General features: G+C 38.9%; 1 protein-coding gene across 1 annotated transcript; it reads right to left on the reverse strand.

Moving 5' to 3' along the window:
• Positions 1 to 629: 629 nt before the first annotated feature.
• On the reverse strand, positions 630 to 12637 carry LOC110047045 (heterogeneous nuclear ribonucleoprotein H2-like). The gene is made up of 9 exons (XM_020752774.2): positions 12490 to 12637; positions 10320 to 10425; positions 9112 to 9223; positions 7108 to 7295; positions 5349 to 5487; positions 3820 to 3981; positions 2835 to 3223; positions 2338 to 2445; positions 630 to 1816 (listed from the first exon to the last, which is right to left on the reverse strand). Exons 1-9 carry the CDS (start codon positions 12517 to 12519, stop codon positions 1113 to 1115), a joined length of 1938 nt encoding a protein of 645 aa, XP_020608433.2. The 5' UTR covers positions 12520 to 12637; the 3' UTR covers positions 630 to 1112.
• Between the last annotated feature and the right edge of the window lie 1931 nt (positions 12638 to 14568).

Raw genomic sequence — 14568 nt, forward strand, 5'->3', positions numbered from 1 at the left:
CCATCAAATACAGTTTTAATATGATATGATTTCTCTTCGAAATGTTTTAACAATTATTTGTCTCTATCAAAAACTAGAAATCGCATCAACGTCAAGAAATGTCGACTGGATGCAAACCCGGCCGGCACAACCGGAAATCGGCACGCATAATTTATAAGCAACTCATTAAAGCATTGCCCGTGTTTCTTAAGTTCATCGAGATACCAAAATGAGAAATGTAAAGAGTACATTTGATTTCCTCTTGTCTCGAGTCCAAGGCTACTTTTTCGAGCGCTTCTAAAATTGAAAACTTTTGAAGCACAGGAAGTCCGTTCCACCCTCTTCCTTTAGTTGAGTTTTTCCCCACTTTTTATAACGCCCGTTCATTTATGACTTCCCGTTATTTGATAGGTTCATTACACCGCTGAAAACAACTACAGAGAGCGGAAATTGAAAGTTTTTTCGAGGCTTCAGAGAAAAGACACTGAACAGAACGGATTCCTCGGATCAAAATTGTATCTGTTAGGGAATTTCTTCGCAAATTCTTGACGATTCACTTTTCCAGCTGCTCGACTATCTTAATGATCAATCAACGCGCAAAATAAGGGCAAGAAAGTTTATCAGTGAGATAAAAAAAAAATACAAAGGACTGTCTGTATTTAAAACAATTTATTACGAAACCCAAAGGGGTTTCTTGAAAGTAAAAAAGTGTAACAATTAATTTAATTCAACTTGAGAAATATCTGCATCATCTTTTCTAGTAAAAGACGATACTGCTAGTTCGTAACTGACAAAATGAGCAGACAGAATTGCGTTTATACTAATCCAATCACAAAATGTTAAGTTGCAGTTTAAAAGTCACACTCTCGCTCAGACTTAAAACATATTTTGTTCTTTTTACAAAAAAAACACCCTCTGACATAACAAGTCAATATAATTGAAATGACTGCAAGCACGTTTAGCAAAGGCTGTTACTATGCTCCAAGTAAGTCCCCTGGCTAGAAGAGCGTACAATGCGGTAGGGATTTGAAGCTAACGGTTAACCTGTAAATAGCACAATGTACAGGAAAACTATGAGCACAGTTCTTACAAATGTTTGTCTTAAGTCAACTAAAATATCATATAGCAGTCCGTCACTGATAGCCGGGATAAGAGACCATGCCAGGCGTTGCCGAGCCCTGTGGCTCCTGCTTAATTTGCGTTTGTATGCCACCAAAGAATGAGCCGCCGCCGGATGCCCCATAAGCCGAGTTGTCGCCATATCCGGTCTGCTGTTGTTGTTGCTGTTGCTGCTGCTGTTGTTGCTGCTGCTGTTGATTAAAAGGAGTGCTTTGTTGTTGTGCTGACGGATTGTTGTAACCTCCTCCCTGTGCTCCGTAATTGCCTGTGTTTATTCCAGTATTCATTCCAGTACTCATTCCAGCGTTCATCCCAGTATTCATGGCTGTGTTCATTCCTGATGACATCTGTCCTCCATAGCCTGATCCACCGTAGTTAGAGCCTTGTCCATAGTTAGACTGTGAGTTGAAGTTTCCACTGCTGGGACCCGAGTTGAACCCTGAGCCAGCATTGCCAAACGCATTGCCTTGGTTTCCGTAGTTTCCACCACTGCCCCCTCCCATTTGATTACCAAATCCGCTCTGCTGCTGCTGCTGCTGCTGCTGCTGTTGATTGTTGAAGCCAGTGTTCTGGTTTCCTTGGCCTCCAAATCCTCCCATTCCACCACTTTGGTTGCCAAAGTTGTTTCCTCCACTAAAGTTGTTAAAGTTGCCGCCATCATTGAAGTTTCCACCACCAAAGCTTCCTCCTCCAAAGTTGTTGCTGCCAAAGTTGCCACCTTTAAAGGACAAAAAAGCTACTTGATATATTCATACCAAGAAGAGAATAACACTAACTGCTTTAAAGGTGGGGGGGGGGGGGGGGGGGGGCACAAAGGGAGAAAAAAAATTTATGGTGTTTATCTCTGACTTCTACACAGGTCTCTTGTTTGTATTAATTCCAGTGTTAGTTCTGAGTATTTCTCAACACATCGTCATGATAAAAAGGGTAACAGACTGGCAGTAATTTTATATGAAGTTCTGAGGACCATCAGGGTACAGAAAAAAAAACTCAACAGTGGTAGTGATGCAATTGACAACTAGCATGATTATCAAAGAAACACTTGATTGTTCAATATCATTAACGTGCCACTTGTGTTCATATATGGTTATTCATGGTTAAAATGTTTCTTGTGCGTGAAAAACACTTCAAATTGCCGTGAATTCTAAATCTTCATTTTAATATCGTCCGCTCTCCTTCAACCTCTTATACACCCAGGTTATCACAAGGACATGTCAAAAGATATAGGTATGTACTTACCACCACTGTTGCCACCACCAAAGTTAGATCCTCCCCCTGAACCGCCCCATCCTTGACTGCCCCCACTGTCAGGCTGAGATCGCAAAAACAGCTCAATGTAACGATGACCTGTGAAGAGCAAAGTTGCATTTTGTTGAAAAAGTTTCAGCAGTTATTTCAACCCTCTTACACAATAGTAAAGTAACTTTTATTATCACTGGAGAAGAAAATCTTGCCCATGTTCTTCATCAGAGTCTCATCTCACTGATTCATATTCTTAGTACATTACATATTATGCCCATGTCTTCTTATTGATAATAAAATAATTTTAAACTTGTCAGAATAGCCAGAAGATGCATCTGCGGACTCTCATTTGGTTAATGCGGTCCTTGCACCCTCAGAGACTATCACATGACTATCAACAATTCAAAGGAAACAAGAAAAGTTGTTCAACAGACACAACAAACAAAAACAATAATAATAATAATAATAATAATAATAATAATAATAAGTCTTACCCATTGATGAATTATTCTTTAACATGGCTGCTTGAGCATCCTCATGGGTTGCAAAGTCAACATCAACTTGCCCATTAAAAGAACCATTTGAATACTCCATCCAGACATTGACTGGGTTAAGAGGCATAAAAAACTGTTTGACATCACTCTCCTTTGCAGCATATGGTAAGCCTCTCATGTGTACTCTATGACCAGTAGTGGACATCATCCCCATATTACCACCACCTCCTCCACCCCGACCTTGGTTGCGAAATCCACCTCTGCCACCCGTTCCTCTGCCACCACGACCCCCACGACCTGATCCACCACGTCCACCACCAAACCCATTGAAGTCACCACCAAAGCCGCCTCCAAAGACAGGCCCCCCAAGGTTACCTCTACCCCTGAATCTGTGGAGATAAGTACCAGACAAGAGATTCTCACAAGGTAAATAAAAGAAAATCTATGACAAAGAGTAAGAAGAATTTGACACTAACAACAACACATGCTATGTGCTGATGTAGTTTGCATATGCACAATGAGAAATCAAAAAAGTTGCAAGCAGAGGCTTCCTCTTGTCTCTAAAAGAGAAGAGATCTCTGTCTTGCAGGTAACCTTTAGAGAACACTGAGATTCAACTTGCATTATGGCTTCACAACTGTGAATGATAAGGACTGATGAAAATTAATGACCAAGCAACAACATGACCAGACACACTTGATCACCTCTGTAGAATTACATGTACATTATTTGTCACTATCAAATCTTTTGGGTCAAAGTTAAGAAGTCTCTTCATCAGCTGAGTTCTAAAGAGAAACATCTCTTACCAATACTCAACCCACAACATATATAAAAACAAATATCACCAATGGGAAGTCAAAAACAGGAGGAGAAAAGAATCAATTTAGATTCCAGTTATGCACACACATAATGCTCTTTCACTCTATTTCAAAATATCTGTCCTCCTTGAAAAGTTAATCTAAATAGAGTAGTATTCTGTTCTTACCGTCTCTCATTTCCTCCTCCACCACCAAAGCGACCTCTTCCTCCACCAAAGCCCCCAGCAGATCTGTCATATGGCCCAGGTCTGGTCGACATCAGAGGCTTCAGTTTTGTAGAAGACACATATTTGATGTCTGTTTTACAGCTCTTGAAAATCTCAATGTACCTAAAAAAATAATGTAAATCTGAGTTAGAATCCCATCAGCTCAAGGAACAAAGCCACATCCAAGTAGTATTAATGCAACAAAACATTCGCACCAACTACAACTAACACTATCAACCCATAGAGATTGCATAAATTTAGCTATACACCTGGCCAGCTTCGGGAAGCCTTTGCTCTGTGGAAGTACTGAATGTTTTTTTTCTTTTTTTTAAATTACATAAAAAAAAATTGACAAACCAAACAAAACCAATGAATGCTGTACTGTAAAACTAAATAAATGTACAGGGGCAAATTTCCAAGACAATGAAAAGGTTCTCTACATAATACTTGCTTCCAGAAGCTGTTTAAAATCTTTCAACATTAATTTGCTTCAAGAATGTCAGTAGAAGAACCAAAAAGTTAACCTGATAAGAACAATGCTTGTGCATAATTCACAATGTGTAAGCAGGAAAATGCATTTCAATTTGCACCCGTAGGCGTGTGTATTTCAGACTATCATTGCTAAGGTTTGACATTATTTATGTTTTCTTAAGGGGAAAAATATATCAACAAAACTGTGAAAAATTAAATAACACTACACTTCACAATACTGTGTCTTCTGGAATCAAGCTAGAACCACACTCAAACTCCAGACAGATATTCTTTTACATTCATAGCAACATTTGAAAAGCAGCACAGAAATCACACCACAACAAAGGTAATACAACATTACTGCATGCTATTAAAGATAAATGCTGATCAATATATGTAAGGTCTGTGTCATGCTTCCTCCCAAATCAAATTACAAAGTTAACCCAGATCAAACAACTTTGTAATCAAAGAAAAAATTCATAGAGAAGAAAATACTTTAGTCTTGGCGTTTGATTTTGATACCTGATTTACATGTAGTTTTTCCAGGTGTCACAAATAGTTATCCCTGTAAATTTGACAGGAACCTTTCTTTTGAGGGTTTAGGATTACCTAAGGTATCAGACCGATATCATAACTACCCCGTCCTTTAAAATTGATAACATTAAACACAAAACACACACTTCAGAGTAATACCCACCTAACATTTCATAGTGCAAGTTTAGACCACACCATCTAATAAAGTGGCATAGTGCAATACAAAATGGATTTGCCAAAATTTCTCTAGTCTCTACATTTAAAATTGAAGACCCAATTAACATACACGTATAAATGAGTTTGTTAGAGAATTATACCAGAAATACATGTATCTCTTCACTTCCTCACCAACTTAAATCAGTTGCAGACTGAATTTGCACTGTGAAATACACAAACATACATGACCAACCAAACCACTGCAATACAGTATTATTACAGAATTGTGCCCGTGGTCCCATTCAGACCCGCACCATTACTTTCCCCACCTGTGCCCTATCTTCTCTTTGTTTTTTTTCAAAGCTTGCTGAGCTATATCAGGAGAAGCAAATTCCACAAAAGCATCCCCCGTGGTCCTCCCGTCCTCGTCAAGAGTGATTGTTATCCCATTAGGAACTATCTCCAGCCCTTTGAATTCCAGTAGAGAGCAAAGCATGTAAACCAACAACTGTTATATACACCCACTCACTAGTAGAGGGATTATGTTACAATTAACTCAGGGAAAACATATTTCAAAGTGAATTAAGTTAAAAGAAACGGCTAAGCTCTGTTACATACATGCACAGTGAAAATTATTTGTAACACCCTGAGATCAGTCCACAAAGAACTCACACCTTAACTAACATTTTGTACAGGTCACCACAGAAGAGAGTGATGGTCTGGGACAAAAGTGCCACGTGGGAAGACAGGAAAGGCATATCAAATAGGCAATATTAGTATTGGAACTAGCTTGCAACTGAGGCTGATGTGGCGAGTCTTTTCAAATGCAAATGACATTTATCTCTTTCTCAATGGTATTCCCCTGCATAGTCACATAGTTCAAGCCATAAAAAGTCTAAGGTTGATGCGAGCTGACATTCCCAGAGTGACTTCACTAAGATCAAAGTCTTCCCAAACAGCACCAAATGTCCATTACCATCATAGACCTTTTTTAAATGAGTCATATGTGGCTTACTTTTTTACGTGGGCTATTAAAAGATCAACACCAGGGCTAATGAATAGTACTTGTTGTAATTCTTTAGCCCTGATGTGAAGCTAATTTGTGTTACCATTCACCATGCATTTTACACTGGGCTACGTGGAAGACACTTCTCATAACCAGAGCCATAGCCAGTATGAGACAAACAGAGGCACTTGCCTCAGCCCTTTTTCTTAGTTCCTTAGTTTCTTTTTTGCAAGGGCAAAGTAAAACACCGCTGAATACCTAGGAAGAAATTTAACTGTGGATATTGCCTCAGTTGTAATTTCTTCTGGCTGCAGCCCCGATATCAGACAATTCCAGATTGTTTTGACCATTGTGCCTGACTTAAAATGAAGTTAGGAAGAAGTTCTGATCACTGTCAGACACTGTATTCCACCAATAACATGCATCTCCCACATGGGACACAAATGGTAATAAAAGTTATACACTGTATTCACTGTCTATACAAAATAACATACCTGCACCCATAGCAGAAAAAAATTCAACAGGAAAGATTGAATAAAGACAATTCAAGTCACACAATCCTTCCTGAGTGGACACAATTTTTTAACCTTACATGGAATAGTAATATACCTGATATATCCTTACAAAATTGTACAGAGAACAAACCTGACCAAGAATAAAAATGTTCGCAAACATAATAATTCAATGCTACCTTTTGTATGTTTGTTTTCTCTCTCTTTCCCAAGATAAGAAAGAATGCATTTCTGGTTCTGAATGCATTCACCTCTATTAATTATGATATTGCATACCCTGATTCAAACTTCCCAAACTTTCCCCGCTTTAAAGAAAGATTGTTTCTCTGACTGTGCCAGGCGTGTACATGAAACGCACTGCTTCAACAACCTTAAAAACACTGCATTTCAATATAAACCTAGAATAAGTCGTTGTTGTGGCTTATCTGTCATGATCTTTGTGCAACTCCTTGGCAACAAGGAATTGCATTTAACATAGGTGAAAATTGTACAGTACTTCCCCAAATGGCCATAAAGATCAATTTTATATCGAATATTTCTTTAAGAAAGCAAAGAAAGCAATGAGGTTACCTGTAAAGAACTGAGCAATCTCCTCTTTTGAACAATCAAACGGTAGTCCCCTCAGTCGCACAACAGCTTCATTGCCTCGATCTGGAGGTTGTCCCATTCTCTTACAGATCCACTCCATTTCACCGCTTTTGGACTCAAACACCTCAACATACCTTTTGCCAATGAAGTTGTTGCTTTTTGCAAGAGCTCTGTTGAAAAACACAGACTCATTTGATTTCAGTCCTACATTCTACCCTTCCTTATGAATCACTTCACAGAACTTAATCTTACAAATATAGAAATAGCACTATATAAATAAAGTATTATTATTATTATTATTACTATTATTATTATAAGCCACTAATAAACATTATTATTATTAAATTAAAAATATTATTATTATTATTATTATTATTTAAGAAAAACCCTCCTTTTCACGAGTTTTCCCTGAGAGAAGTGGTTTAAGATCAAAATATCACACTAAGAAGAAAAGCAGCACCAAACATCGATGGTCACCGATTTAAAACAGACCATCTAAATCTATAAGATGATGACATGCATTAAATGCTCACAAAGTATAAAGTTACAATAAAAATAACACAGCAAGTAGGAGGATGAGACAGCATTGACAAGAAGTTAGGGTAGCACACTTCAAATCCCGGGGTACCTAGGGTTCTTTCCAGTCCATTCTTTAAGTCGCACATGCTACTGAAACAGTTTTGGGACATCTTCATTTAATTACATGTCACAAGTTTTCTTGCTTTATTCTAGAGAACACTGATGTGTGCTCTATTTTGTCCTGGGTCACTAAGAGGTCAAGGAAACACCCTGCAGTAACAAGGCTGTGGTCTAAGAAAAATTATGTGAAGCCAAAAGGTTCTTAACCATGAAATCCTGGGTACCCAGCACTTGAGCTGATATGAAAAGAGTACGTTTCTCCAGATGTCTAAAGTCAAAAGTTAGCAGCCCGTGGCATCTAGGCACTTCTAGAGCACATTCCTGAGTAAAGTTCCCTTTAACCTAACACAGAAAACCAATTTTCGGTGTAACTATGATGTAAGTCAATGGCACTAGCCCCAAAAATGTCATCTCTCCCTGTGCTTCTGTAATTTTCATTTTCCTAGAAAATTTTCCTGAGACATTTTACTTGTCTGTCACACAGGAGAAGGTCAAGCTGCAGGAGAAAAATCATCACCTTACTTCTAACTATAACCAACATTTGTTGTTGTCCTTCTGTAGTTTTGGGGACATATCCAAAGCTGAAGCTCCTTCAACTATATTGGCTAAATATCTTGCATGTGAATATTCAAGCATAAGTAATCATTCACTCTCAGCAAGACTTGGAAAAATCCCGTGGGGTCTGCTGTGGTTCTTTAGGTTTAGCTGTTTGCCATGTTTTTTTTTTAACTCTCTCCCATGTTAATCAATGCTGAACAGAAAACTCTCTGATCTTTTAAACCAAAATGCTGACTAGAAATACTGAGTTAGAATCTTCCAAATGTAATTCTCATCACAAGAGGACATTAACTTAAAAGCTACCTGTCCTTAGGCTGTTTTTTAGTCCTTCTTTCCTTTTTGCTTTGGAGAACTGAAAGTACTTTAACATTAAGTTTTTGACAATGATGTAGGCTTTTTACTGGGAATTTTTATGTTGGTGGAACAAAGTTACAATAATTATTAGGTATTGTGTGTAATTCCTGGTTACAAAATATTGGTCATCAGACAGATTAAATGGGAATGAAAACTCCATCTTTAGGTGCTCCTTGAACAAAACTTAGGTCGCCCACACTCGTAACTTAGGCGCCTCAGGCAACTGGGCACCTGTTAGGCAGCAGCATTGAGTAACTGCTTTGTTTTCAAGTCTTTGGATTAATTTGCCAATAGAATTTGGTAGAGGATGAAAAAACAAACCACTTGACAAATCGATGTAATGACAATGACAACAATTTTAGAAAGGTACATTACTTCCATGAAAATCAAGATTCAATTAAAAAGAGAGGTAAAATTCTTCCCACGTTTACTCACTTGTTCATATCTTCTAGGGACACAAGCTCTACAAAACATTCACCACTGGGTCGTCCATCAGAACTGTAGGTGAAGTGAATACCACTCTTTGCACCACCTTTAATGTTGCAACCTTCACAAAATAGCATTATTAATGATATGAACTTGTCAAATGGGTTTATGAGTAAAATATCAAAGTGTAGTCTTGACATATATTTTTTTCAAGTATTTTTGCCCTCAAACCACAAATGTAAAACTACTTTTCGTATTTAAAATACCCAAACCCAGTGATAGCTGCAGCCTACATGTACAGCTCTTCCTTTGAAGTAAATGTGTTTTAACTTGTATGACTAAATGCAATTTACACTAAGTTAAATGTGAGAGAATATTGCTGGCCAGCAGCCTCCCACAGGGTTGGTGTATGGAGTGGCTACAGCGTCTTTTGCAGGGGCTCTTCGTCATTTAAAGCCCGGATTGGATGTAAAGTTATTCCGCGTGTTTTTTGATGCCCGATTATTCCCCTAGAGCTTTTCTCCCAGCCCAACCCTGTTTCTTCTCATGGTAAGTATGTTATAAATAATTTTGTTTCCACTATTTGTTCAGTGTGATGGTGCCTGGTGGCCGCTGCTCACAGGGTTGTCATGAATACTCTATGCGCTTGGCTCAGATTGCTCATGGCTCCACCATCCTTTTAGGTACTATTCCTCAAGCTCATCTGTTGTCAATGAGTTCAACCCAACTTTGTTACCTCCAGTTTCAAGCCTGTGACCTCTGGGCTACTACAGTCAAACCCCCATTAAGCGGCCACCTATTAAATGGTCAGCCCTATTAGGCGGCCAGTAATCAAAGTCCCAATGAAATTTTTTCTATTGTTTTTACCTTTATTAGTGGCCAGCCCCTTTTAAGCGGCTACTATCCATTTCCCCAAGGGTAACCATTAATAGGGGTTGAACTGTATTAGCTTGCACAAAGCACAGCTCTTAATTTTATTTTCTTTGTATTCTGAAAAAAAAACTGATATTGCTTTGCCATTGACCCCCCATTTTCAAGGAAACTTGGCCAATGTAAGAAAAGAGCCATCTTTAGTCACTAATTTACAAAACATTACTGAAATACTCAAAACAAAGCAAGGCTATTTATCAAATCCCTCATGTTTAAGAGCACTACTGTTTTCGTGTTCACAAAATAGTGTTAACTATGCAACAGTATAACACACAAAAAGAACTAACCTGAGAAGAAGTCGGCCACGTTTTCTGCAGTTGCAGACCAAGGCAGTCCACGAGCACGGACAATGTATTGTTCCTCAGAGTCTGGGTTCATGCTGTCTGGGTTTTCCTGTCAATACAAGAGAGTTATTTTAAACATGTTTTTAACTAGAGTTTTATTTAGAATAAGGGTTTCAATTTTCACAAAATTCTAACGTTTTTTAATTAATTTTTCTTCAATTAGTGTCACCAATTAGTGTGTAAAATGCTAGAACGACTGACACTTAAATAAAGTTTACTACTACTACTATTACTACTTGTGTTTTAATAAAACTCTGCACTATAAATTTCTAACAAGCTGGCCATGAATGTATGGATTATGGCAACAATATCTCATGGTGCCAACAACTGCAACACTGACTATGAAACCCTCACGTTATATATGGACCCATCACTCATTTTATCCTCCCTTGCCATTGGAAATTCTAAAATGCTCTACTCCTATGCATGCAGAATTCCAAAATCTTTCCAACGATACCCAGATCAGAGTGATCAGCTAAGTGGAGCCTGATATATGCATGAAAATGCTCAGAAATGTGAGTGAAAAACTTGGAGCAAAATTTCCTGCAACTACACTTAGCTACTCCATGGTAAAAAGTGCTTGTCTCAATGATGCTTTCCCAGAAATTTTTGAAAGATAAGAATGGGAGAAAAATGAAAAACGAAAAATAATAAAAAACCAAAAAGCCTGAAGATGTAGGTCACTCTCTTGTCCAAAAACTCGAAATTTTGATTTCTGTGTATGCTCGGGCAACAATGTCATAAAACGCGGTGCTAAAAGAAAGAGACATGCAGTCATGTTGAAAATGCCCTTTTGAGTAGTGTTGCAGCCGCATTTAATTCTTTATTATTTTTTCTGTTTGTACATGCATTCTTCCCATGATCATCGCATTCTTAACATTTATCTCACTTTCAGGTTATCAATATTGTGTTAGGTTTTTTTGCATAATTTTGTTTTGCTTCAGTCTCCTTTTGTATGCATTTTTCTAGTCTATTTGTGCATTTTCATTGCGACACTACAGTCATCTTGTTTCATTTACCGCCTTCCACTTTCCTCTTTTGTGTTCCTAACCATCCTAGTCATACAACGTTTGTAAGTACCGTCAACCTTTGGCTTGTTAGTTGCTTCTTTTATTGTATTCCTTCGTAACTTGTAATTTATTTTGTTTGTAGCAACCACTCTCTTCTCATCATTTTCTTCACTTTCATCATTTATCACTGCACTCTATAGTTTGAATTGTACATATTCATGGCAACGATTAAAGCACATGTAGCATGTTGAACATTTGACTACATTAAGTAGGTTGGAGCTAATTTGGCCCATATCCAGGCTGAAAACCTCCAAAATGTCCAAAAAAGGCATTTTAGGCAAAAGCTCCGGGAGTCAATAGGTTAAACAGCGCATAAAAAGGCATGCTGTTCTTGTTGACATCAGGTCCTGCTGGTGACATGCACTAAAATATATTAGAAAACAGCCCTAAGAAAATACGTGCACTGATTGGTTATAAATCGTGCATCTATAACTCAATTGAAACACAGAACTAGCACGAAATGTAGATGGCACAAGCAAAGAGAATTTACGTTTAGAAAAAATGTTCTCCGTGTTTCTATCGAGTTATAGAAACACTCGTGAAAGTTTGGGAGACCTCGAAAAAGCTCTGGAAACACTCGCCTGTGGCTTGTGTTCCCACAGCATTTCTCGTTCTTCCAAACTTCCACTCGTGTTTCTATAACTCGATAGAAATACGGTGCATGTTTTCTATTTCTTAAATAGGGGTTAAATACTGTAACATTACACTTTCTGTCGCATATTGCAGCTTTAACGTGAGTAGGCTTATTAAACTGAAAACAAACTGCACAGATTTTCTTTTACGGATGACATTATCATTCTGACGTTGGGCGACGCTCAAAGATTACTTCAATAATCAATGCTCCATTTCTCTACGAAATTGCTTACCGAATATAAGCTTAAGTCAGTCCTCGAGTTAGACTTAAGACTTGGTTGTATAATTGTAGCTTCACTTTACGATCCCTCGTTTTGTTCACTCGATAGTTCGAAATCTCTCCCACTTTTCGTGCCGGGAAAATCGTTTAAAAGCCAATACAGAACGAAACAAAGATTGTCTAACCTTACCTCTGGGCTTTGGGAATCAAGACTTGTCATAATAGTAGTTGGATATGACAAGTAATGTAAAAAAAAGACAGCGACAAAACTGAAACCAACAGGCACTAGCTTTCAAAGATGGCGTAAAAACGATGCCACTGTCATCGAACCACGTGGTGTTATCGTGTGTGAGCTAAGCATGTCGGGATTTTATCGTTAAGGGCGGGGCCGGGGCGGAACGGGAACCCTCTTGAATGTCCCCAAAACTATTATCTGATGTTGACCGTGATCAGCTGTAGAGTTCGGGTCGCTTAACACGTGCGGACGATTTGCATCTTCGAGATCCACGTAAATCTTCTATGACTTCTGCTACATGAATCGTCCACCCGAACCGCTCGATCTACGCTTGCTGAGGTAAAACGCCTGAATTCCACGCGCAAATCATTTTCTTCCGGATACCAAATCAACTACTTCATAGTATTCACAGTGTGGAATAAATAGTTAAAGCATCGTTTGGCTCTTGAATCTCGAACAAAGGAGGAACACAATATGTCGTATGTGAAGTCAGGAGCTTCCGAGTTGTCCTTCGCCTGCGAACGCGGACATATTTCTTGCTGTCTCTTAGTTTCGCCAAAAATAATTGAACCAAGTGACACCCGGAAATATGTCTGCGTTCGCTGGCTAAGTAGGCTCGATTTCCGCCGCTTTCTCGAGTGTGGTCTACGTTCCTCCCCGAGAAGTGTTCGGGAAAGGAGCGCGGGCTCCTTTCCCGAACAGCGGCTGGTAATCGAGCCTGCTGGCTAAGTTGTCTCTTACCTTTGTATCAAAACGAGCCTTCGTGCGAAACCATTCATATGAAAATGCGTGCGCCTACAGGTTCATAGCCTGAAATGTCTGTCATCTCCCACCCTCAGCTTGATTCCCGGGTGAGGGACGCCATCTCTCACCAGGAGATTAGGCTTTGGGCGGGACATGACAGACATTTCAGAAACAGGTTCATTTTCATGCAAATCAAACTCATTTCCATATGAAAGGTTCCGAGGAGACGTACCCACCCTAGGCTCGATTACCAGCCGCTGTTCGGGAAAAGAGCCCAAGCTCTTCCCCCGAACTCAGTCTCTTCTCGGGGAGGAACGCAGACCGGACTCGAGAAAGCGGCGGAAACGAGCCTACACGAGGACTCGTTTCGAAAGTTGAAACAGAGCCACAAGGTAACTCGAAAATGGCCTGGTGCACATTAACCCCACAACATAACTCCAAAAACCCTTTGAAAGTCTAACTGGCAGAATCTGTACTCATTTTGCATAAAGAATATCGTAGAATTCGAATAAACCCTTGGTTTAGAATTGTTATTAGAGGGGGGGGCAAGGGGGGGTCTTGTCACGAAGTCACGATAGTAAATTTTCGATTTCACGAATCACTAAGGTCACGGAAAAAATCTGATCACAATGCAGTGAAATTCAGCTACGAACTCAACTTAAGACATTCACAATTTATTTCTTATCTATTCACGATTCACAGCCAAGGACTTTTGCGATACACGCCCCACGGAATACACTTCAATCACGATTCATGGAACAGTTTTTTATCAAATCACGATCCACAGAGCACAAAAAAAACCGGATCACGGCGTCACGAAAATACCCTTGCCCCCTCTCTTATTAATAATTCCTTTGTGAATTTATTTTTTCTTGGGGGAAGGCGCGACGGCAGTCGGCGGATGTGGCAGGGACTATAATAAAGGCACCCTCGCCTGCTCCCCAGTGTGCACCTAATTTATGATATCTATTTTTTTCCCTACCAGTTCATGCTTGTAACTCGTTTCAATATTTTTAAACTCTTTTTATATAACTATTTCAACTACTAGACGTTAGTTTTTTTTGTTTTTTTTAACTCTATTTTTATAACTATTTTATACTATTAGACGTTTTATATTTTTAGAAATTGTATTTAGCAGGGCCCCTCTGGATACCAGCCACTGTGCTGAATGGGCCACCCTGCATAAATAAAGTTTTACCTACCTACCTACCTACCTATTTGCAATATTTGTTTATTTATTTACATTGTCCCCAATTAGCACAACAGTGCTAAATACATTCGACACTTAAA

This window comes from Orbicella faveolata, unplaced genomic scaffold (genome assembly GCF_042242905.1).
Source record: "Orbicella faveolata isolate gen_17 unplaced genomic scaffold, um_ofav_v1 contig_46, whole genome shotgun sequence".
Taxonomy (NCBI): Eukaryota; Metazoa; Cnidaria; class Anthozoa; order Scleractinia; family Merulinidae; genus Orbicella; species Orbicella faveolata.

Coding starts and splice junctions, on each gene's coding strand:
- LOC110047045 (XM_020752774.2), bottom strand. CDS start 12,519: ATGACAAGTCTTGATTCCCAAAGCCCAGAG. Junction 3,982..5,348: donor AAAGAGAAGATAGGGCACAG/GTGGGGAAAGTA, acceptor TTATTTTTTTAG/GTACATTGAGATTTTCAAGA. Junction 1,817..2,337: donor TGGTGGTGGCAACAGTGGTG/GTAAGTACATAC, acceptor TGTCCTTTAAAG/GTGGCAACTTTGGCAGCAAC.